This window comes from Geospiza fortis, unplaced genomic scaffold, assembly GCF_000277835.1.
Source record: "Geospiza fortis unplaced genomic scaffold, GeoFor_1.0 scaffold58, whole genome shotgun sequence".
NCBI lineage: Eukaryota > Metazoa > Chordata > Aves > Passeriformes > Thraupidae > Geospiza > Geospiza fortis.
The window spans coordinates 3,314,212-3,339,343 of record NW_005054359.1 but is presented as its reverse complement, the minus strand read 5'-3'; the positions used below and the strand labels follow the sequence as shown (position 1 = coordinate 3,339,343).

The following is a 25,132-nucleotide window of genomic DNA, read 5'->3' as shown; positions in this document are numbered from 1 at the left end:
TTCTAGAAAAGCAGATTTCCATTGTGTTTGGAAGATGTAACATTTGTTTTTCATCACTTTCTTCCTTGGCCCTCCAGCCTTCTTTTTAAAATAGCAAAATTTATTGAAGACTTTATTTTTTATTGTTTTTTGACAAAAATAAATTTTACTTCCGGCAATTTTTCAATAAGGTTTATGTTGAAAGCCTCCAGAAAAAAAAAAAAATTAAACAAGTAAAACTATGGCTCCATATTGGTGTTCGCAATTAATTTATGAATGTGTCTAAAACAGGGACATCTTGTGGCACTTTTAAATTTTTTTTCCCCTTCTGTTTGTCTGTTTCAATTTTATCTTCATTTTGGTGGTTCATCTGCCTAGGATATGGCTACTTGAAACTAGATCAAATATTTATTGAAAAATGTGCTAACAGAAGAATGCAATGTGAGTGGAAATAATGCATTAATTTCCAAAGCAAAGAAGTTTTATCTTTTGTATTTTTTAAATATTGGTTAGACTGTTTTTCTTATTTCTTTGGTATTTACTGTCTTTATTTTTTTTCACTTTTCTATTTTGATACATCATTATTTCCTTGTGTTTACTCAAATACACGGAAATACTTGAGGTCTGAGAAAGGAAAGACAAGAGGAGACCCTACTGATTTTTCATATTTTTTTTTCAATCTTAAAATATTGGTTTTACTTTAGGAACAAAGATTCTAATGAAAATATTTTATTATACCTTCTTCAAAAGTTGTGATTTATAAGGTGGCTTTGGGATACAGTGCATACTAGATGGAATATATTAAGAATATGATGAAATCTTCCTCCAGTTGAATTATATCTTTACATGGTAGAAGCATATGATTTTTTTATGATTCTGTGGGTTTGTTTGGTTTTTTTTTTGGTGGGTTTTTTTTTTTTTTTTTTTTTTTTGTTTTTTTTGGGGGTTTTTTTTTTTTTTTTTTTTTTAATTTACCATAGTGCTAAGTTAAAAGATATCAAAAACCATTCTGTTTCTAGCTGCATTTATTGATGTCTTGATTGCAATAGTTCTACAGGGGGGACAAATGGACTGTAGCTATAACAAAGTAGAGAGCACACCTGAAACACTGAAAGGATTGTGCATCTTTATATTCTCTCATCTTTATAGGTCACTCTTAAACTGCCTCTGTAGAGGGAAAGTAGCAAATGCTATAAAGAAATCCTTATGGAAAAAATGAATAAATTGATTTAGGTGACAAGCAAAAAAGTCCTCTCTCTCACTACAAATGCAAGATAAAGATAAAGATTCAGTACACAAAGAAAATAGTATTAGGCAATTGGTAAAAACTACTGTGGAAGACAACATTATGCTTCAGGATGGAGCAGCTAAGGTTATGGCTGGTTTGGGCACTGCAGTGCTGCCAAGAGCCAGCTTTTTTGGGTCGCCTCTGTGGGCCATAAGCTTCTTCCTCCCAGCTGCTCAGAGCAGAGGTTGAGTATGGCCAAGGCCTCAGCAACATGAATGAATGAGGATAGCCTAATGAAGTAAGTGCTTTACTGCTCTCAGGTTTCCAACTTCTCTCCTGCTTTTCATATTAAGAGCGAGCTTACTCTGGACTGGTAGGTGTACCAAAGGCAGAGAGCAAAGTAATATGAAATAATATTTTCAGCCATTAATATATTTACAGTCTATATTTGCAAGAAAATACTATCCAATTCCATTAAATAATAAGGAAAAAACCTCAAAACTGTTCAGTACAAAGTGGCATTTGAGTGAATTTTTTAAAAAATAACTAAGTCTCGTGAGGTTGGCAATTCAGTGATACCTCTTTTAGTGTTTTTAAGTTAAATAGTTATTCAGTTGATAATTATTTATGAAGTTTAATTGAGTTCTTTTGGTTTTGCCTCTCTTTTAAGAAAGACTGCCATAGCATACAACCTGACTTGCAGATGTCTGAATATTTATAAATGTAGATTACAAGAAAGAAATGGCTGCATTTAAATATGTGTTGTACCCTGCCCTTCCAAAAACACAACCAAATTAAACACCTCCCCCCTCAAAAAAAACAAAAACCCAAAAAAACACCCCACCAGAAAACTACCCTTTTACTATTTTTCTTTTCACTTTTTACACCTTGCTAAGACCCACAAAGAAATGTTATGAAACAAATTACTTGGTTAACTGGTGATAGAAGAGAGATATTTCTTCAGTTTTCATCCAATTTAAATGCTGTTTATGACATGCAGAACCTAGCTAATTTGTCTTTATGGAAGCTGTTAAACAAGAGATTATTCATGAGCAGCTAATTTTGAGCAGTGATATTTATTTTTTTTGTTTTGTATTTCCTCCTTTATTATGAGAAAGAAAAGCTGCAGGTGGTGTGAAAAAAAATGTTTTTCTTCTTGTTTGCTTCTTCTTTTTAAAATTCTGTGATATGGCAGGTGTTGGGTTGTAATGTTTATGATTGCTTCTGACATATATTGCATGATACTTCACCCATTATCTGTCCATCAAATTAGCAGCCTTTTATTAGCAAGGTGCCTGTTTGATACAGGGAGAGGAGAGCTTCCATGTAAAAAAAGTGATTGGGGACTTAAAGGAGGGAAAATCTCATCTCTTGAAATCATTTCAATATACTATTGCAAAACATAAAACCATATTTTCCAAAATGGCTCATGATTTTTATCAGGTCTATTTATTCTTGTCTAGGGATATTTCATAAGGAGTGGAGTTAAAGGTATTTGGCATTTTGCACAAGTGGTGTCCATTCAGTGGGTATTAGTTATGTCATTTAGAAATGGAGACACATAAAATCAATATTATCTTTGGAAAAGAAAACAAATTTTTCCTTGAGGGATATTTGGTTAGAGACTTCTGTGCAAGTTTTCTCCTCATCAGCATTTTAATACTTCCTGAACTGCTTGTCCATTTTTTAAGATAATCATCTCTTAGGATAGTTTGTTAGGGAGTGAGTAGATTTGATAAACTTTTCTCATAGAAGGCCAATGTTTTAACTTTCATTTCTCAGGCTCTGCAAGGGGCTTCAAGTTAGTAGCAGCTAAGAGGCTGGATCTATGGCCCTCCCTTGCAAAAGAAAAGGAGATTCCTGGATATGACATACAGTCAGATGTTTATTTTCTCAACACCTTTTTTTATAACAAAACAAACCTTTCAGGTTGTTTTTCTTCCTTTAAAAAGAAATTAATTTCATAAATTTAACTATTACTGCTATATTGTAATCCACTTTTTCTGTGAGTTCTCAGTAGGCAGAATCAGGTTTTACAGTTTCTCTCACTACATCCTCTGAAAATTCCTCCCATTAATAATCTGATGGAGATATACATCTCACTAGGCAGCAGGCATTTGGAAAGAACATAGCCATTTTTTATTTTAGAATTTATTTTTTGTCCTTGTCTAATTTTTTTTAACAGGACTCTGGTACTGCTTACCTTACATATGTCTGACTAAATATTTCATTTGTAAACTCTCTAGAAAAACGTTTATCTTCCCATGCATTTTAGAAACAACCTATTTTATGCATTCACCTGTGTTTGAGTCATGAATCCTCTGAGTTTGCAGAAGGAAAGAAGGATGTGAGGTGGACATACTGTAAGTTGTCTGGATTTACCTTGACTCCCATCACATTTACAAGGCATTTGCTCTGCATATATCCCCCATCCCTGAAGGGTGGCTGCAAGCAATCCAACTATAAAAATTACTAATTTTTTAATATTATGGCTATGATCCTCTAGAAGTTTATTTTATGATAAAGTTTCTTAATTCAGTTTATTTAAATTTTAGTACTAGATTTGTTATTCTACCCCAGAAACCCATCTGCCTGTGCATATGCATATTAAAGAGGGGATAGATAAGAGTGCTTGCTATGAACTAGTCCCCATGGGTTGGAATAAAAGTGCTCTTACTTCACACACACTAGTTTGCTAATTACCATCACTTTGAAGAGGAGAATACTAAACCTGAGATTTAAGCCTTTCTCAGAATAATGTTGTCCAATGAAGTTGTTGGGGTGCTTTGTATTTCTTTTTAAAAAAAACCTTCTTGTTGTAGCAGCTCCCTTTTGGTGCTGTACGTCACATATACCCACAATAATTTGAACTAACTCAAAATGGATTTACTGTGCTTTTATACCACTGAGGACAGAGCTGGAATCATTTCATCATGGTATAAACTTACAAAAATCAATGAAAACACATGGAGTTCATCAGTTCAATGCAATTCCTCTTTGGAATACAGGATAATATTTGGGGTAATTTTCACCTGTTTGGAGAATCAATGACGCTGACCTCTCTCAAGGGTCTTTCTGTAGTATTTTGTTGTGAAGTGTAAAAAATATCAACATGTAATTTGAGTTAAAAGAAGTGAAACATCTCAGATCCATCTGCTCTACAGCCTTCTGATTTTTCTTCCTGGACTTAAATCTGTGGTAATAAGGTCCAATAATTTTTTATTAGTTTAGAACAAGTAAGATGCAATCTTACCTTACTCTGGTAAGTTTGCATCTGTTGCAATATAACATGTAAGCATTCATTTTGTGAAACAAAGATGGTGGTGATGGTCTTGATGTAAGCTTAATTTATTTGAATGTTAAAGTAGTTTGAAGTCATTCATCTATATTCAGGGGACTGAAATTGGAAGCAGCTCTAATGTTTGACATTCACTTCTCCTCTATGATAGACTTCTACTAAAAAAAATCAGTCTATTTCTGTCAGTCTAGGTAGTTTTAAAGATATGGAGTTTGAATTATTGTGCACCTTTTTGTAAGTTTTCTTCACAAGTCTACTCAATAATAAATTATACTTGTAAACACACTGTTGTTTTTAGAAGTATCTCTATGCAATTAATTCATCCTTTATTGGAGACCATTTTGCCTACAACAAAACTTCCTGTTTTACATGCTGATAAACAGATCTAGTAATTGGACTATTTGCCTTCGTCTCATTTCTGCTACTTCACGTTAGAATTTATTTAATGGAAAACAGAATTGTACAGGTGTTGGCATGAACAAGGTAAGAATCAAGTTTTTAGTTACAAGGGATGACTTCTTTGACATTTGTTTCTTAATATAGGGAGATGATTTTCATGTTTTCCAGATGGTCATGTCTCCCACAACCAGAGATATTAGCTAATGTTCAAAAATATTTTGGAGTTTTTATCTACAAATGTCCAAATCAGTTTAGTAGCTAGGCACCTGAAAATAAGAATTACCTGATAATAAGAGTTAGTGACAACATTGTGGATGAATGACAGAAATAGAATTGGACATTTATTAATTTAAGCTATTAAGATAAACATTTCCTTAATTGTAAGTCATTCTGAGTGTATTCTAGATCTCTAATATTCTAGATCTTGATAAAGATGACTTGGTTATACTAGACCATAAGTCAGATCTGTGGATGGTGAGACACCAGAGGGCTAAATATCTAGAAATTTTTGAATGTCATGTTATCAGAAAAGTCAGGACTGGAGACAACAGGAACTCAGAGATGCCATTGTTGATGACGTCTGACATAGATCTCAAAGAATGTAATTAATAAAATTTTCAGTTTATTTCAGAAATCACAAACCCCAGATTTTTTCCCTTCAAACATTTCACCCCTACTTGGAATCATGGAGAGACAGTAATTTTATTGTTAACAGAATTGTATATTTCACTTGAGAAAGTATACAGCCCAGCACTCTGGTAAAAAGCCACAAGGTAGATGAATGAAATCATAACTTTTATATTCTCTTATCTAATATTTATGCTTAACAGCTGAGAAAGTGATAAAACTTGCATGGGCATATGTAATTAGAAATTGGAACATTTTAGTCTGAACAGTTTCCTTTCTTTTTTCACTGAACTTCTTTGTTTCTCTCACACCTTTGAACAATCATGGAACCTCAGGTGATCTGTGGTGTGCTTTGACATAACGAGAAATTGGGACCACTGCTGTACAAAAAAAGCAAAACAGCTGTGGAGAAGGAGTGAAAGTACCAAGGGTGTTAGATGCAACACCTTTAAAGAACCCTTAAAACACAAGGCTTACCTTGCCCACGTATTGAGTATCTGGACCCGTGTATTCCTCCAGCAAGAAAAATTGATTCCACATCCAACCACGCTTGGTGCGGTGCAGTGTTTTTCCATCATTCTCTGACAATCCTGTTATCCTTTCACTGTGTGAGCGCTTGTTAGTCCTTTTTTGGGATGGCGTCATATGAACCACATAAAACACAGAGCTCCAAAGCAAAACTGTCAGAAAGGAGCGAGTCCTCATCATTTCCAGAGATGCTGTTAGCCTCCACTCCTCTAATAATTCACCAGAACAAATTTTTCAAATGTTATATTCCTTTTGTAAGAAAAACCTAGGGGACAGAGAAAAGTGTTTGTGTAAGTTGCAATAACTCTTTTCCCTAAGGAAACAGGAACACAGTCTAGTGATCCCAACAATAACCCATGGGAATGACAAATAACCATGAAAATTACTCTAAGAGTTTTAAGTCAAGTTCTTTAATGTCTTTTTTCATCTCATACTAGTTCACTCACACAGTACATAGACATTAATTTAAAACACAAGCTCAGTAAAATACTTTCTCTGAAAGCTTTAGCTACCAGCAGCATCCTGACACAAGAGCCCAAATAAGAAATCTTCCAACCTAATCTCTTCCAGCTCAGCCTGATGCTATCTTCTCTTAGTATCTGTCAGAACTGTCTGCAAATCTAAATTCTCTGTTAATTTGTGATTAATACATCCCATTCTTCCCCTTTGCTAGCCCCCAATTGTCCAGAGGATCTTCTATTTCTGCAGAAAGGAAGTCATAAAATGAAATTTGTTAAGTATTGTTGATGCCCCCCACCAGATTCTTTAAACAAGAACAAAAAGTACTTGTTAGAAAACTGTGGGTTCATAGGAATCCCGCTGGGGTTAAGATAGCTCTGTATTTGGAAAAGAATTCTCCATTTGGAATGTATTTCATTTTTCCCTTAATAGATCTGAATGAATGGGAATTTTCATTATATAGAACCTTACTGTAATTAGTATTTTTCTGAAAATTATTCTGATATTTTTTGTGAAGCTTGTAAGCAATATTTATTCAAACAAAATCAATCTCATACTGTTTATCTGGCAGTGCAACTGAAGTGCCTGATGTCCCAGTGTTTTCCATAAACTTTTTCACATTAATTCCAGTTTTGCTTTAGGATATCTTTAGCTGAGCTGTCATTGTATATTACAGAAATCATAGAAAAACAATTCAAAAGCAAAAGTACATTTTCTTTGAGGGTCCTGGTCCATTAACAGTGATAGCAGTGTGAAGCCACAACACTCAGATATTTTGAAATTTTAAAAAAAGCATACTAAACTATCCCCCTTTCTTCTGCAACCCAACATTACCAACGATTATTTTCACTCTGTTGTTTATTTGTTTGGGATTTTTATAGAAGATGGGAAGGTATCCTTTTCTGTACAAAAGTTCATTTTGGAAATAAAATGCTCTTTGTGAAAATTATTAGTCAGTTGAGAACAGAGACTATTTAATGGAAAACATTTATTGAATTGTACTCTAAAGGCCTTAATGATTAAATTACTGGAATTGTGCCCTTGTGTGAAATTGTCTTAAAATGATGATATTGTGCATGGACTCAGTGTCTTAACCAGCAATTCTGAAGGAGGATCAAAGTATAAGCATTTTAGTAACTTCAAAAAGAGTTTTAGCTGAGCAAGAAGTGAAGGCTTGGAATATTTATCACTTTCTAAGATCATGTTAGAAAATAAAAAGAAAGCTACTTAATAGGTGTCATATTTATGCAGAATATCATGTATATCATGCAAGAAAAGTTGTTTTCTTTTTCTTTTTATTTTAATTGAAGAATCAAAGCACTAAGTAAATTAATTTGCATAAAATCATGAAGGTACATAGATCTTAGCATACATTCATGAATGTGTTTTATTTGAATTCTGGTTTTCTCCCTTGTAATGCTCAGTATGTTACTGCTGCAGGCAGAGGGGCAAAGTGCAACTCTTCTGTGGTTAATTTAATACCAGTAAATTTTGACATTAACTGAGGAACATGTTTAGTACATGATGATCCTGTCTTGTGATTGAAATTTACTGGATACAGATCAAAAGAAAAAAAAACCCTGAAGTCAGGCAATCTTCCATCCATGTTTAAGTTTGATGAGTTGAATTCCTTGTATAATACTAGATTGAAGTAAGTTTTATCACTGAATAAATCTATTTATTATTGTAGAGCATAAGACATCATTGTATGTACTTCAAATCCTTTCTACTGCATCATCTGAGGCAGATCGAAGGGCCTCTTCATGCTTTGTAAATTAGATCCTGCTTACGGTACTGCAGAATGAAAGTAGGCAGCAACAGGAACCTTTGGAAATACTGTATTCAGAAATCAGACAATCAACTTTGTCCAGTGACTCTTCCTGAGTCTCTTATCTCTTCTGGAGATATTCTTGCTTGATGTGTCCTCAAATAGTGCTCTTTCATTTGCTCTTGCATTTGGACTGTAGCTGAAGAATCCTCTTCTGTACATTCTGAATGATTATATTCAAAAGTTCACATTAATCAAATTTTGGATTTGATTACTGTTGCCTTGATATGAACTATCTGTTGTAATGTAACTATTCTGCTAAAGATTATGGTTTTATATATTTAAGGTCATGACTGATTTATTTCTCTAATTGGTTGGACCCTACTGTCTTTTCTGCAGTAAGACATAACCAGCCATAAACCAAGCAAAAAGTCCTAAAAATAATGTGCATATTTGGTGAAATTTCAATACATAGTTGAGTCTATAAAACTATTAAAATTACTAAAAGTATTCTTCTAAAATCTCTAAGTCTTGAAAGACTGCTGTGAAAAAAAAGTTATTAAAAAATGCCAAAGAGTTAAAATTTTTGCTTCAAAATGTCCTAAATTCAAAACCTAGACAAACCTAACACTCAGATGATTTAGTCTACTTTGATTTTCCCTTTTTTTGTAACAGAGAAGGGTGGGTGACATCAATATGTTTTCATTTGGCCTTCTATAGATGTATGATTGTATGTTCAGTCTGGTGATAATTTAAATGTAAATAAAATTTCAAGTGCTTAATTTTATTATTTCAAAATTGCACATTTTTAATTTCCTGAAATTTCTCTCCTTCCTTTCTGTCCAAACACTATTTGCCCTATTCATTTAAATGCAGGAGAGGTTTATGCTACTCTTTTCTTTGTACTCAGAGAAATACTTCAAGGTTGTCATTGGCTTATGTACCTTGTCTCATGGTCAGCTGTTCAAGCAAGTCAAGAGTTGTGCTCTGTAGACTCAGAAGGTGGAGTTTAATGCTGAAACAAAGGATTCTGATATGGTCTGGAAAAGTAAGACCAACTTTTCCAATTCAGAGGAACTCCGTGCACCATGCACAGATGTTCTGGCCCTGCTAGAAAAAATTATTTCTTTGCTAACGCCAATTTTTCACAGAGGTCTTTTTCTCAAAGGAATCTAGTTTCCCATATTTTGTCCCAGCCAGGGCAGAAGTTAAACTGAGATTGCTTTAAACATGCAGTTTTCTGTGTAGCGCTGCCCTCTACTGATTTCCTTGATAATTAGTAGCACTTTACTGCATAGTCAAAAGGTAGCATCCTTAATGTCAAGAAGAATGAAGCAAGAACAAAAACAAAAAATTAAGCCACAGCCCATGTTTTCCTGCTTTTGATTTTTGAGATAACTGGAGATTTTAGGTATAAAGAAACACTTATTATTCTGGGTCAATGTGTCTACTGAACATTGATAAACATCTAATTTGATTTTTCCTCTAAGAGGACCAAAGAATAATTAATTTTTTTCCAAGCAGCCGTTCAATATTCTACATGCAATCTCTTCTCACTTTATTTCTGCTCCCACCATTTAATCAGTAAAATGTTAACTACTTGTTTCTGTCAAACAACAGAAAATGGTTTTCTTTCTAGTTATCTTAGAAACTTCTCTTGAGATGGGGCATTAATGTTTTAAACATGTTAATGCCAAATATTTTTGGGAACCTGCTTTTCTTTCTCATTTTGCAAAACAGTGGATCTGAGTGGAGGTAATAAGTATTTGGAGGTAATAAGTATTTTTTCATTTGTATGGTTTGAGGGATATGTGGTGGTAGCAGGGAACTATTGCAGTCTCTCCTTGCAGTAAGGGCTTTGGTATCAGAATCCCACAACAGCTCCAGGTAAATGAATAATCTCGGTATGAAAAACATTATTCTCCTGAGCACAGTAACAACTGGAAAAAATTTATCTCTTGAAGTCCTTTTGAATGCAAAATATTCTATTTAGATTCTTCAGGTGTAGTGTGAAATAAGCCTTGCTTGGATCAATAGCACGGATTTGTTACTGATGATGCCAATTTAAATGTTTCTATAGCAATTGCCATGGTAATGTTTTTAATTAGTGCAGCACAGTCACTCTTAAGCGTGACACGAAGAAAAGCTAACATTCAGCAACTTGATAATGTACCCCACATTAGTCTGTTTCATTTGTTAACAGTGAAGCAAAATTTGTGTTCTCAAAGAAAAAGATCTGGTGCTAAAATAGCTAAAAATAGCTGAGTTAACTGCAGCAGCAGTGCTTCATTTTGCACTCCTATCTCTAAATAAGAAAGATGTAATTAATGTTCAGGATGATCCAAACAATCTGTAAAACTAAGTATGTATTTTAACGGGATATAGGAAATATAAATCTTGTGTAGCTGCATGCATGGAAGCAGTCTCATTGGCTTTGTCAGCCTTTTTTTGGAAAACAACATATCTGAATGCAACTTTAATCTACGTAGACCGAGCACTAAGAATGGTGAAGCTGCAGCAACAACAGGCTGTGCTATAAACAGCACACTGGCACCGACAATACCAAGATTTAGGAAGAGACTGGATCTGTGCCATTGTAGGTTCACTTTTATCACTTCCCCAACCAGTTACAGATATCCCAGGATGCATACACATGCTTCCCTCTGGCTGCAGCACTCAAATTCTCTGAATGCAGTCATAGTGCAGACATGAATATAGTCTCTGGATGTATGATTTTCTAAAAAAAGCATTATGTTTTAGCATTCTTCTGCCCAAAAGCTTTTTTTCTTCCCTCTTTCTATTCATGGATAAAGATGAGGTTTGGGCTAAGGATGAAAAGATTAAAAGTAAACAACCAATGTGCAAATGGACTAAACTTGAGGTAACCAAGAAATTATTTCTAGGAGAGCTGAAGCAGGGTTGGAGGGATCCCCAAAGCTTAAGGGACAGGTTTTTAAGTGATGAACACCCATCTTTGAGTATAAGTACTCATATCCTTTTCAGGCAAGAAGCATGGGCCACGCTAAAGAAACATTTTCCCACTCACCATCTCCCACTGCAAACCTTCCAGAATAGACTTTCAGAACTGTTTTTTACCTATTAAGTTGCTTATCTGTTCACCACTGGATACGGTGAAGCTGATTTGAAAATTTTGCCAGGAAACAGCTGAAGGCAATTCTTTATTTCTGGGACACCAGTGCAGGTTCCCTTAGCTACATGAGTCATACTAATAAAAATAATAGGGAATTTGAACTAACAGCAATTTGTATTGGAATGTCTGTTGAGTTAATGTCTTCAGGCAAACAAATCTATGGTTTGTAGGTGCATTAGGAAAAAACATTTCTCTTGCTGTGACAAGAGAGAGTTAGCATTTATTTTAGAGTTTTTCCAGACTCTTGGGTATCCATATTAGAGATACAGGTCAAATTCACCTCATCATGGCCTGAGTCACTCTCTCAATAGCACTCACAGTGAGCAACTCAAATCCCCTGGGTGGGTGGATCTGGCAAGAGAATGTGTTGATTCATATTTGGACAAACCCCACTGGCAGAATTGTGCAGAGGCAAAGCTGTGGTTTAAAGCAACTCTCCCTGGGCAATGCAAATACCATCTGCCCTTCTCTGGAACAAGTATCTTCTGAGTAGCAGATGAAACTTTTTCTAGACAGTTTGTTGCCCAACCATCCTTCCCTCAGCTGAGAACAAAGCCTGCAGTATTCCCAGCCCATTACGTAAAAGGGCCTCTCAATTCTTAGCAATAGTATTAAATGAAGCTAAAAGAGACTGTTAAAATATCTGCTTCCAGGCAGGCCACTGGATTATGCATGTGAAATGTGCATTTTCTCATTGGAAAAAACCAAGATTTTTTTCTCCAATAATGAACATTTTTACAGGATCTCCTTTTCATCAACGTGAGGGGAACAAGGAAATATAGCACTTGTAAACCCTTAAAGCAAGGACTTTTGAAGATATTCTTTTGATCTTTAGTATTGATTTTTCTCCACAGGGAACACATTTCACTCTTATCATATAATGAAGCTGCATTATAAGTTTTTATGCCACACCTTATTTACAAATGCAACACATTCATCACATTCATGGCTTTAAAGAACAGCCTTTAGAAACAAGAGGAAAAGTAAGTGCTATCATCAAAGCAATTTTTTTTCTCTTTTCCTCCCCTTTAAGATTGTTTCACATTTTGTCGCTCATAACCTGGTCATCTGTACTTTGACATCGATACCCTGCAGGTGTCTAAATTAAGATATTTATTTTTGCTGTGTTTTTGAGGGTTGGGATTTTCAGGATTTGGGGTTTTCTTGTTTTCTTGCTTTTTTTTTTTCTTTTTCATAAGCAGCATAGCTTTCTATCTGCCAGATACAAACCCAAACCATATCTGGAGGTATAGACCTCTATTTTCCAGTAATATTGATTCTCATTATTCTCTCTGCATGAAACAGATGAGATTCATCTATGGCAGCACTGTTAATGACAGGATTTACCAGTTCTCCTGATAACTGGGACTACACACTTTCTCTAAATTTCCTTTTCTTGCTGCTTCATTATGTATCAGTCTGCTCTGGTCACACATCAAGCTCCTAACAAAGCGTACTGAGATTCCACATCTGGTGCCTCCTATCTCTACATATCTCCTGAGCATGGCATGTACCACAATGAGAGCCTGCTAAATTTCCTGAGTCTACAGCTTGTATAATGGCACAAGAGGTTTATACAAGCCAGAATTTCTCAGAATAAAGATATCTTCAAGCTAGTATCTCAAGGTCTTTTTAAAAACTTCAATCTCTGACATTCTTTTTTTTTGTTTGTTCATGTACATCTGAGTCATAAGAAATCTTGTTCCTATAGAGAAGGACTTAATTGCTGCCTGCAAGGGATTATGCATTCACTTCTCTGGATGGCAAAAACTGAGTTGCTGACCAATTAAAGGTGGTTAGAAAATTCAGAATGTAATTGTAGCCCATTGTTGCTGCTTCCTTCCTCAGGGAATTGAGCAGCTGCTGAATGCTGTCATTTATTAGAGATCAGCCTCCTTTATGTCCTTCTGCTGTCTCCATTGGGATGACAAAATCTAAAGTCTTATTCTCAGAGCTCAGCAGGACTCTTGCAAGCATAGGAATTCATACACAGAAATAATGCATAACCTTAACATAATTTTTTGCTATTAATTTATCTCAGGTAGTCTGAAAGGAGTTTGATGGCAGCTGAGGTTTATCCTATATTTCCATAACAAACACTTTAAAATACCTACAAATGGTAATTCTTTCACTTGCAAGAATAAAATACATAATAATATAAATTTTAGAAATATAAATTTTGATAACTTTCCTTTTTCTTATTTCTAGGTCTGAATCTCTTCTTAAAGATTAAAAGTATTCCCCTAAAAAAACCCAAAAACATCTTTCACTCAGATGTAATTTTAATGAAAAACAAATGTGAAACATGAATAAATTCAAAATAAGTGTAATCAAGTAGTGCCTATTTTTTTAGCAACCTGACAGTGCAAATAAGGATATATTCAACAAGCAGACACTCATGATAACACCTAAGTGTGGAGAAGCATATAACAGTTTTACTTCTGTGTTTTCTTAGTCTCCAAATATAAGGTAGTAGTCCCCCGTAGATTCTCTTTGCCATGACTTTCTCAAAGTTTTCTTTGAAAGCAAATATGTGTCTCAGAGAAACAATATTCTTCAAGGAGACTCATATTTACCAGTCCTGTGAAAAGAACAAACCTTTTTTGTTTGTTTTTGAACATTGTAAATGACAACTTCATTAGACAACGAGTACAGTCATTCGAAGTCATGGAAAACAGTTATTCCCTCTCCACTCTTTTTGCTACTGATGAATGTATGGACTTAAATCAATTTCTCCCTCAGCTGTCATTTTTCCAAGATGGAAAGCTCTGGGACTTCCTGCTTAATAATTTCTTGCATGGAAGCTGTGCCAGATTTTCGATTGCACCTGTAGCCTTCCTCTGAATCTCTTCTGGTTGTTGGTTTTGTTTTTTTTTTAATATCTCTTGAGATCAGCAATCATAATTTGCTGCTTCATGCATTTATAAACAGCAGCTTAATCACCTTCTCTACTTAATTTCATCATGATATATGGCATAGCTTGCTTTTTTATTGACCACACAACCCTGGGCTAAAGTTTTCCTGTATTATTTCCTGTCGCATTATGGCGTTATTCCCCAATGGCAATAGTAAGAATTTATTATTTTAAATGTATAATCTAATTATTTTAAATGTATAGTCTGGGGTTTACCTTGTGTGTGATTTCAAGTAGTTTCATAAGAATTTGTGTCATCATGTATCATTTGGGTGTCCACTCACTGTATTGTATAGACTTCAAATGTAGGTATGTCAAACTCCTGTAGCTATTAGACCATTGTAAGGTAGAGTTTTGTTGACATAGCAAGGCTCAAATCAATGGTTTAGCTTCCTTCTTCTCTCTCTACCTCAGCGCAAAGTCTACCACATCCATAATGTCTATCAAATTTCATGATGGGAGTTTTCTGGGAGAGTGACTGTTGGTACGAGATAAAATAATGTTAGAGTCTATAATTACATTGAAAAGTTATGAACAAAGTACATTACAAAGTTTCAGAGTTGAAGTATGTTAGTATAACCACAGTCATAAGATTCCTTCGCACACCCACTTGGCTTTATTATGCTCTGTTGTGGTGGTTTATCCCCAGGTGGAAGCTAAGCCTCACACAGCCACTCACTCACAATTAGAACAGGGGAGAGATCCAGAAGTACAAAAGTGAGAAAACTCACGGGTTGAGATTAACCCAGTTTACTAGGTAGAACAAAAGCTACGTACAAGAAAAAAGAAAAACAAGGAATTTATTCACTGCTTCCCATGGGCAGGCAGGTGGTCAGTCATTTCCAGGAGACCCATCTCCATCTCACCACATTTAATGGTTGCTTGAGAAGACAAACTATGCCGAATGTCCTTCTTTTTCTTTTTCTCCGCCCAGGTTTGTATCTTGAGCATGATGCCATATGATCTGGAATAATCCTTGGGTCAGTTGAGGTCAGCTGTTCCGGCTGTGACCCCTCCCAGCTTGTTGTGCACCTCCAGCCTGCTCACTGCTGGGGTGCTGTGAGGAGCAGAAATGGCCTTAGCCCTGTGTAAGGCCTGCTCAGTAATAATGAAAATGTTTCTGCATTACCAATGCTGTTTCCACCACAAATCCAAATCATAGCTCCATACTAGCCATTGTGAAGAAAATTAATTTAATCCCAGCACATGCTGAATGTCACTTGCAATGTTTTTCACCTTGATATTCAAACCTGCTTTCAGTTTATTTATGGGTATGTGCAGTACTGGCTCTAGTACAGGTCCCTGTGGAACGCTGAAACAGATACTTCAATGTCAAAACTCATTATTTACTTCTCCCTGCAAGTTTCTGTCATTTAATCAATTAAATGAATTATCTTTTTTTAAAATTATTATTTATTAATTAAATTAAAATAACTTTAATTAAAATAATTGTTATATAATCCTTTACTGATATATGCAGGGACCTTCACTTCTACCTCATGGGTGCTTAAGATCATCTGATGAGTCACCCTGTCAAAAGCATTCTGGAAGCAGAACTCCATCATATCAAAGAGATCAAAGATACCCATATGCTTAATGAAGCCTCAGAGAACTTGAATAGGTCTGTGAGGCAGGACTTTGCTATTGAAGAGCTACACTGACTTTTCCCCAGTACCCCATGTGTCTAACTATTATGTTCTTTATAAGTGTTGTTAACAGTTTCACTCATTTGGGGCCCAGATGTAGTTTCAGTTCTACCAGGAACACGTTGCAGGAACAGTTTTTTAAAACTTAGTATTGCTTTTGGTACCTTGAAACACTCAAGTAACAAAGAAATTCAAGTGAAAAGTTAGAGAAAATAATGAATATTTTAGCAGTTTCAACACTGACATTTTTAGGATTCGTGCTAGTATATGTGAAGTGGCTGCCAACTTGAAATCCCACTGTACTGAAATGAAATCTTCTGCTGAGCCCCTGGTCAAATAAATAAATAAACAAATAAACAACTCAATGTAGCATTTATTCCTTTAGGATTTATGCTCCTTGTCTTTTTTCCCTGAAAACTGTGACAAATGAACCACAGAACATTGGGTATTCACAAGCACAGTGCTGATGGTAAAATGTTTCATGGAGTTTCTCAAAGAAGCTTTTAATCATATCAGTTTGTTAAATTGTTTATACATTCTCCGATGAAATGACAGAAAGCGTATCGCACTGATACATAGCTCTGGACATTAGGTATATATGCTTTTTTAGTGGAGCCTGTTCTGCAATTTGTTCCCTAAGAGTTTATATTTATATTCTCTCCCAAGGGTAATAGCTTGGATGTGGCCCTCTGGTGTTTGAAAATCCTGCAGAGAAGGCCACCAAGAACAATGAGCACAATGAGTAGCTCAGAATTCAGTTTTAATGTTCAATTTTGTAATGAAAATTTGATTATATTTTTCCCCATGAGGTTTTGAGATCTCCTGTAGTATTTCCTGAATTTGCCCTCCTCAAATTTGTATGATTAGTGAAGTCTTCATATGTTTATAAACATATTTATTTGCTGCTCCCATGGCAGGAAATTTCAAAATACTTCAGACCCACCTGGAACTGAATCTAAAGGTAGAAAAACATGTCACCTGCATATGTCTTTAACAATTAATTGTGCTCTCATGATTATGTAGTTGTTATTGCTTATACCAACTATTTTGCAATCTGTTTTGCTATTGTACTTTGTTTCTAGCTACCAGAGAAGGAAATAACTAGCTTATTTCTCTTAAAATACAAGTCAGCTTTAAAATGGCATGTGACGTATTTTCCTTAGTAATGCCTGAACCAGAACTGAAAGTTTAATAATCTATATCTCAGCATGAATTTCCAGAACATTCAGGCTTTCATGTGATTTATTTGGATTAATTCAAAACATACAGAGGGCTATTCAGACAGCATTTCAGAATTGCCTCCTATCCTTGTCCTTTTGGTTAAAAGTCAGTAAAAAGCAAAATTATAACAGCATGAAACCACGTATATGTTTCCAGTTTCAGAGTGAGAAAAGTAGAAATATGATTAAAAGAGTTGATATAGCAAAGCATTTGCTTTATGGCTTCTGGTCTAGTACTTTTGGCCTAGCTTTGCCTGAAATGGCAAAGTACATTTGGCTTTAAAACTTTTTTGCATAAGCGCAAATGCCGGTGATTGTCTCGTTTCCTTCTTGCATTCCTAAAAAGTCAAGGGAAAAGGATATATGAGGAGACATATCTTTGTCTGGGCTAAGACAAGTCATAAATATGTGACTTCATAGAAAACAAATTAACTCAAGCATATAGCAGGAAAAAAAAGGTGCATAGTTAATCTATTCATAGCAATGTGTCAGGATCTAGTCTTTAATCTTTTAATCTCTTCTTGGTTTAAATAGGAATAGATATTGCAAATGAAACAAACTTATGCCTTGTACAAGTGAATTTCTTCCCTTTTTTTATCTTTTGGATTTTGCAATCTTTATTACAGCCAAGTGTTGCTGTCTTGTTTTAGTGGTATGGCTGGGAGTAGGCAGCATCACTTAGTGAAACGGCCTAATTTCTATTTTCAATAAGGCTTGCTAAATTGCCTTGTTTTTCCTAACTCTGAAACATTGACATTATATGCACTATCCACAGGCAGTTCTTCATAGGAAAGATATACCTTCATCTAAATCTCATTACTGCAGTGTTGATTATAAAATAAACATTTTATAGCAACTGTTACTAATAAATAGAATGAATAATAATGACCCAGCATATCAAATGCAATTGTCCTACTGCAGTTCTGGTGTTGAGAAGAGAAAACACATTGCAATGGTGTAACCAAAATGAGCATCATGACAATAATTTTAAGTTAGTTGATATAAATCCAGCTAATTTTATAATTGTACAGCTTAACATCTTAATGAATGTAAAGGAATGGATATTTTAGTAATAGAAAGTGCTAAACAAAACCTGTAAATCCATTCATTTATATGTTCCTGCCTAACATCAATATTTTTAATAAAGGCAATAAGGAAGCCATAGGAAGGGTGTTTGAGTGAAATAAACCCTGCCTTCTAGCTGACGATGCTGAAGTAATTGAATAGTGCTACTGAATTGTGCAAAGGCATTTTTTTAAAAGAAAATATTTCCAGTTGTCTCACAGCAGCAGGGATAATGAAGAAAATTAAACCTGGAGTTACAGAATTATGACTAGATATTAATGTAGAAGAACGGTGGTATGCTTCCAATACTTGGGAAAACAAAATCCAAATTCAGAATTAAATATAACAGTATCTATAAATCCAACAATGATTGCTAATCTTACATTATAAAAAGATCCTAAACCATAGAAGTTTAACCTTTGTCAGGAGTCATTATTTTGTATTGACTGATGCATTTCAACAGTTTTACTCTTTCCTCACTCTTAACACTTAATAAAAACAATATTCTTTTACAAATTTGTTTTTAAATTCTAAAAATGTTAAATTTCTTTTTCTTCTTCAATGGTATGTTCAAAAATTTCCCAAAATGAATGCATATAAATGTGTGGATTTTTAAATAGGTTGCATTTAAAATGGAAATTCCAAAAAAAGAATCCCAAGTGACCATTCATTTCACTTTTTACTCACTGTTAAAAATGAAGTAATAATAGTATAATAGTAAAATTTGTTCCTTTCTGGTCACTTTTTCAGAAGGTAAGTTCTATTAAGTGCTTTCATCAATCATCTCTTTATTTTTCTCTATTTTGTATTAACAACACTGCTAAAATAAGGAGCAATCCATCAGAGTTTCATGTTCCAGTTTTTATAGGTACTTGATAGACTAATGTTTAACATATTTCAAAAATATTCTAACTACACAGCTATCTTGGAAATGCATGTCTACTTTATAAAATTGACACCTATAATATATTTGCATTTTGCAAGAAACTTATATAAGCATATTTTTATTGATATCATTAATAATTTCTAAGCAAAATCTTGGAGAAAAATAGTGCCCTGTGGAGATTTTTTTGATGTTAAGGACACAATGAGTTTTTTTATAATTGCATACTAGATATCTGTTATCCAAAAGAGGGAGCCATAACATTATACTATACCTTTGCACTTTTTGAGACAGTGAAGCTGCATAAATTCCTATTATTCCTCTTTCTTGAAGATGATGCTTGCTTTGAGGTGTCTTTTATTTGTTTGTTTTCTGTTAAAAAGTGTAACCCAGAACTAGATAATACATGCTAATAATCTGACTGCATCAGAGTGAAATGCTTACACTAAAGATAAATATGCTTTAGCAAACATCCTGTCGTGGAAAAAAAAGGAGTTAGAATTAAGTTTTCTTGCTCTTGATTTCACCCACATGCATTTCTACCAATTTTGAGAAAAAAGTGTAGTGTTTTTTTACTTATTTCACATCTTTTGAAATGGAATATATATATAAATATCAAATTAAAGTGCCAAGGGTGTTTTCTAAACATACTTTGATTACGTGTCTCTGTAAAAAGTGAGATTGACTTAAAATATCACTCTTAATAACTGATGAGACTTCAAGTTATTAAACATTTGATTAGAGGAACACAGCACTTATAAAGGCATTGCCCATATTTTGGAAAACATAGGCTAGATTGCTTTCATATCTGAAAGGTCAGTGGACAAGAATGTATCTGAAAGAGTAGAATGGAAAAGCACAGAGCGATATGTGGTGTACTTTCACAATTTTTTTACAGTATTCTTTCCATGAGTTTCATATGCTACGCTGGGATTCCAACACAGCCTTGTAACCCTTTGTGAGGAAGGATTTATGGTATTCTCAGCATCACAGGAGTATTGATAGTTGTTTATCTCTTTCTAATATTTTTTGAACTAAAGTATGATTTTGGTTTTCCTGTTGATTTACAAAGGGCAAGCTCTCTTTATGGTTTGTCTGTGACTATATCTCAGTATTTTGTAGCAATGTATTGGCTGGAAGTAAATGTTGATTTTACAGACCTATTTGGTGAATGAAAAAGATATGACAAGTTAGAATTCCAGAGATGGGAGTCCAAATACATATTCTGTGGATAAAAGCACAGATGCAAAAACATGCTACCCCTTGTATGGAATGTCATTTCTTCTAGTATTTTTCTTATGTCTAAATTAAACTCCATAGAATAATATGTTATGTAATTTAAACCACTATGTCCTTTAGTTTCTTCTTTATTTGGTTGTTGGTTTTTTTTGTCTTTAGTGAGATGAATGCTGAGTAAATAAGAAAAGAGGAAGGCAAGTACCAGAAAGGGAAAGAGAAAGCAAGCAGATGAGGAAAGCACCGAGAAGATGAGGAAAAAGGAGAAGAGAGAGGATACAAACACTTGAGAACAGCAAAGGTGCAGGAAAGGAGAATAAGTGTTCTTCAGAGAAGAGTATAAAGTTAAACATTCCATTCATAGCATCTATTTGTTAGATGAAGCATGGCTGGCTGTTAGAAACACTTTCCAGTTACCCACCTCAGGAAATGTGGATCTGACATTTTCAGAGCTGCAAAATATCAAGTCCATGAATTAAGCTAGTTCTATATATGCTCAGAAATTTTGACAAAAGTCTCTGTTAGACTGGATCTATTGTTTAATTTGTTTCAAGATTTTTCTTACTGGGAATATTTGTAATATCAGTACTTTCTCCACATATTTTAAGAGCCTCTGCTACTTTCTGTGAAACTATAAAGATAACATTTGTCGTGAATAAGCATCAGTCACACAAATTGGTATTTACCACAGTGGTATCTGATGCCACATAACAATTTCTACTGCAATAAAATATATAGATAAGTTTTAGGAAAACTTCTATGTTATTGAGGTTATGATAAGCTTTGAAAGTGACTTCACTGCAAAGAAGACAAGTGGGACTGCAGATTTTCTCGAGAAAAGCAAATGGATAAAGCATAATGGAATAAACATTCCACCTTAAAATGGGTGAAAAAAGCAGAAAAAAAGCATCTAGGCAGTTTCTTCTCCACTCTGAAATTCATCAGACAGTGTTTGCTTATCTCCTATCTTCTTGTGACAAGCAGTCAATCCAGCCTATGATGCACCTTGACGTAACAGCTTGTGACTTGACCTACAGGTGATTTGCTCCAGCAACATGTCTGAACTCAAAACTTACAAAAATGAGAAGTTATTAATCTTCATCAAGTTATTAATTGTTAAGAATTTAACAAAATTAAGAATTCACCATAATTTACCCTCATCACCAGTATTTTTTTCAAATTTCCCGTGAAAGGAGAATTCTATAGTTGGTATATTTTAAAATTTAAGTCAAACTTTTCAGTTTCACTATTGATATTTAATGAGCTTTTATTATATTGCGTTATAATATGTAAACAACTTTTGACTTTGTCATTTCCATAATGACATGAAATGTTTTAGTAATTCATATGAAACAATAAAATCAGTTATATCTAATACAAAAATTAAATACATCATCTTAATTTCCATATTGGACCTGTCTTCCACTTGTGTCATAATGATAGTGAGTAATCTTGCACAGCAGATAATTTCATACCATAAAGAAAGTCATTAAGTAGTCATAAAAGAAATTACAGACTTGAGGTTAAACTTATTTCTTGTCTTGGGCCTTCCCTTTTTGCCTTGAATACATAAGAAAACACTTTTGTTAACACCACCTTGAATGCGCTAAAATTATAAAAGAAAATATGTAGAAAATTATATTATGTGTGAAACTTTCCTTATTTGGATGCGATCATAGGGAATGTAATTAAAATAAAAGTGCTTACTCTAGCCATATTTTCACTTTTTGTTTTCCCTCTTAGCATTTGAAAATATGTACATATTTGCTTTGTTTTCAATGAAGTTCATTTATGTATCATCTGACCTACCTTAAATACTCCATAACCAAGTCAATAACATTCATACTTTCAATTTATTGTCTTGTTTTAATGATAAAATTCCTCTGTCATGCAGTGAACTAAGATTACTTAATCATTTTCTGATTCTAATGCAGGTTTTATCTACACCTACACTAAAAAGTGGCTTTAATAGGAATTTAGGTAGTGACTTCATAATTGGAATTCCCAATTTCTAGGGATTTTTCTATGATGTATAAAATTATAATTTTACGTTTTCTTTCTGAAAGCCAATATATTCTGCATTTTTCTAACATATTTATTTCAGTAAATCTCTATTTTGGTATGCATTTAAAGGTTCAACATGGTACTGTGCTCTTTATTTCCATTATCTTTTCCTTCATCACTTACACAGGACATTATTTCAATAACCAATTAATCTTTGTAGGGGTGTTTTGGTTTTTTTTCTCTTACCTATATGCACTGCAATTGCTCTGCCCACATGTGCATAATACTGCTCATATTTTTCTCTCTTTTAGTGTTTGCATGATATTTTAGAACTTTCTTCTTAGCTGTCTAAGTCAGTAAAAATATTCTGCTATCTCCAATAGCTTGCAGTTAGGTTTCTGTTGCATTTCTATGGTTTTTCCACTTTGCCTCTGTCTCTACCTTTTAATGAAATTTTCTTCAAAATATATAAATTCTAATACTTTCTAAAAACATGGCTTCTTCAACACATTCCTAATGCATGCATTTGGTTGTGAATTTTTAAACTAAAGATTTTTAGCCCTGTGTCTAATTTGTGTTTGTCTATTGTTTTTGTTACGCAGTACTCATGTATAGCAATTTTTTAAAATCTATTATTATATTTTAACAAAAGAATGTACTACTTTTATAAATACTATGTTATATTTACATATATTTATAATTTAAATATATTATATTTGTTTATAAACACTATATTATATTTATCTCATTTAAAGTTATATTAAAAGTGTATTTCAATCTCATTTTGGTAGTTGAACAAGATATACTTTCCCTTTCTCTGCCAGCCTACGCAGAAAGAAGCCTCTTTATATTATCTCTATTTTCATCTAACTTTATCCTCTGCTGTATCAGAAATCACTATCTGTTGGCATTTTGCAATAGTTTTGTCTGACATTTACCTTGAAAGCAACGTGGATTTTTCCACTTGTTTGCTTGAATATCGATGACTTCTGTGCAGAAGAGAACACATTAAAAAAAATCCAAATAGTTTTGTTCACATAATATATTCTAATTGGCTTTGTCATTTAATGTTATCTATCTACTCACATTTCATACACATAGACATGATACAAATAATGTAGATTCTGTGCACATACCAATCCCTATGCAGGGGGAAGGATGGGAAGAGACCAGATAGGAAAATTTGTAATAGTTTAATTTTAATAGTTTAATATGATTGAGCAACCATGGTGACCATTTCCCACTTATTTCCCAGCTCATGGAGCCTGGTGGGGGTCAGGAACTTCAGCTGTTCTGAATAAGCTGGTGCTCAGACACGCAGTACATTCTGCCCTTTCTGTCCCTTTGCAGCCCTCAAGTCCTCTGCTTGGCCTTTTAATGACTGTGACAATATTTCCTCCCTTTATCAAGATTGGATCTAAATGTTACTGATGTCCATGGGAATATTCAGCAAGAACATGATTAGCTTTCCTTCAGAACTATGTGCACTTCTGTTGTTTACCTGAAGCTTATACTTGATTGCTGTCACTTTAAAATACTTTGTTGTAATTACTGACTGGTAATTGGCAATTTCTGAGGGTCACCACTGGAATGCTAATTTCTCTGGTCTCTAATAAAACAGCTATGTTCTTTCAGATCCATGAGATAGAACTATATTGTTATAAAGACAATGGATGTGACGTCCTCATATTATTTGTATAATTTTTTCATGTTCTAGTATTTCTTGCTTCAAGATTTAAATTCAGTATTTTAGTCTGAGCTCAATCAAAAAATGTGTTGTTCAAGCCAGCATATATTTCTTCTGAACAATAAGCTATGACTGTTTACACTCTCCCATTGTACGAGTAAATTAACAGGACTTCAAAAGTAAAATCATTTGGTTATTCTTATCAAAGATGGGGTTAAAGGCAAAATGTAAATTTAAACAATGCAAGATTATATCCATGCAAGGTTTGGAACTTGTTAAAGGCTTCATATTACAATTAGAAGGGTTCAAACATCTTGTTTTTAAAACTATGCCTTCCTCATTATTGTCTTGTCCTTCGGATTTCTTAGTGATAACAAAATCACAACAAATGTATGAATAAAAAATTCTCCACTCCCTGTTCTTTTATAATCTCTTCCTTTTTTCTGGCAGTCTATGGTCTAACAAATAAAAGGTTACTTAGGCCACATATCTTTTTTTATAAACCTCCAATCTGTTGAAAATGCAGTAGACACATATGGTTCTAGATTACAGATACTATAAATATTTTCTATCAGGAAAGTGCAATTCTGTATGACAAATTTCAAGCTGTTTGTATATATTTTTTGTGTAGTTCTCTTAGAAACAGGCTCCTGAGAAGTTTGCAGACTCACAGGGTAAGAACCACTTAAACCAGTGTATCCCTGGACATCTAGGTAGTGCTGTGTTGTTCTACTAGAGCTGGGTTCAATGTCTGATATACAAATAATAATTGACTTTCATTTAGGTAATAGGCAGTATTTTCCATGTCAGGGGAATGAAGAAATATTAACAATATTTCTAGTAGTTATTAGTTACAATTTTTGCCAAGTAGTCACTATTGTTGGGAATAAATGTGATAGAGGAGTATGTAACTCTCCTTGTTGATGACTGCTCTAATAGCACAGCAAGCTATGGAAATCCAGTGATATGGATGCATGTACTAAGGCCAGGAGGGATCCCACGCTTAGTCCAATCCCCTTCCTTTTCTGGAGTCTTCCTAG

General features: G+C 34.1%; 1 protein-coding gene across 1 annotated transcript in view; it reads right to left on the bottom strand.

The window, feature by feature from the left end:
* CDH9 (cadherin 9) overlaps positions 1–25,132 on the bottom strand; it is a 97,657-nt gene that overhangs the window by 61,338 nt on the left and 11,187 nt on the right. The window contains exon 2 of the mRNA XM_005423856.3: positions 6,009–6,324. Coding sequence (XP_005423913.2) covers positions 6,009–6,239 — 231 coding nt within the window. The 5' untranslated portion in view covers positions 6,240–6,324. The remainder of the gene's footprint in view (positions 1–6,008; positions 6,325–25,132) is intronic.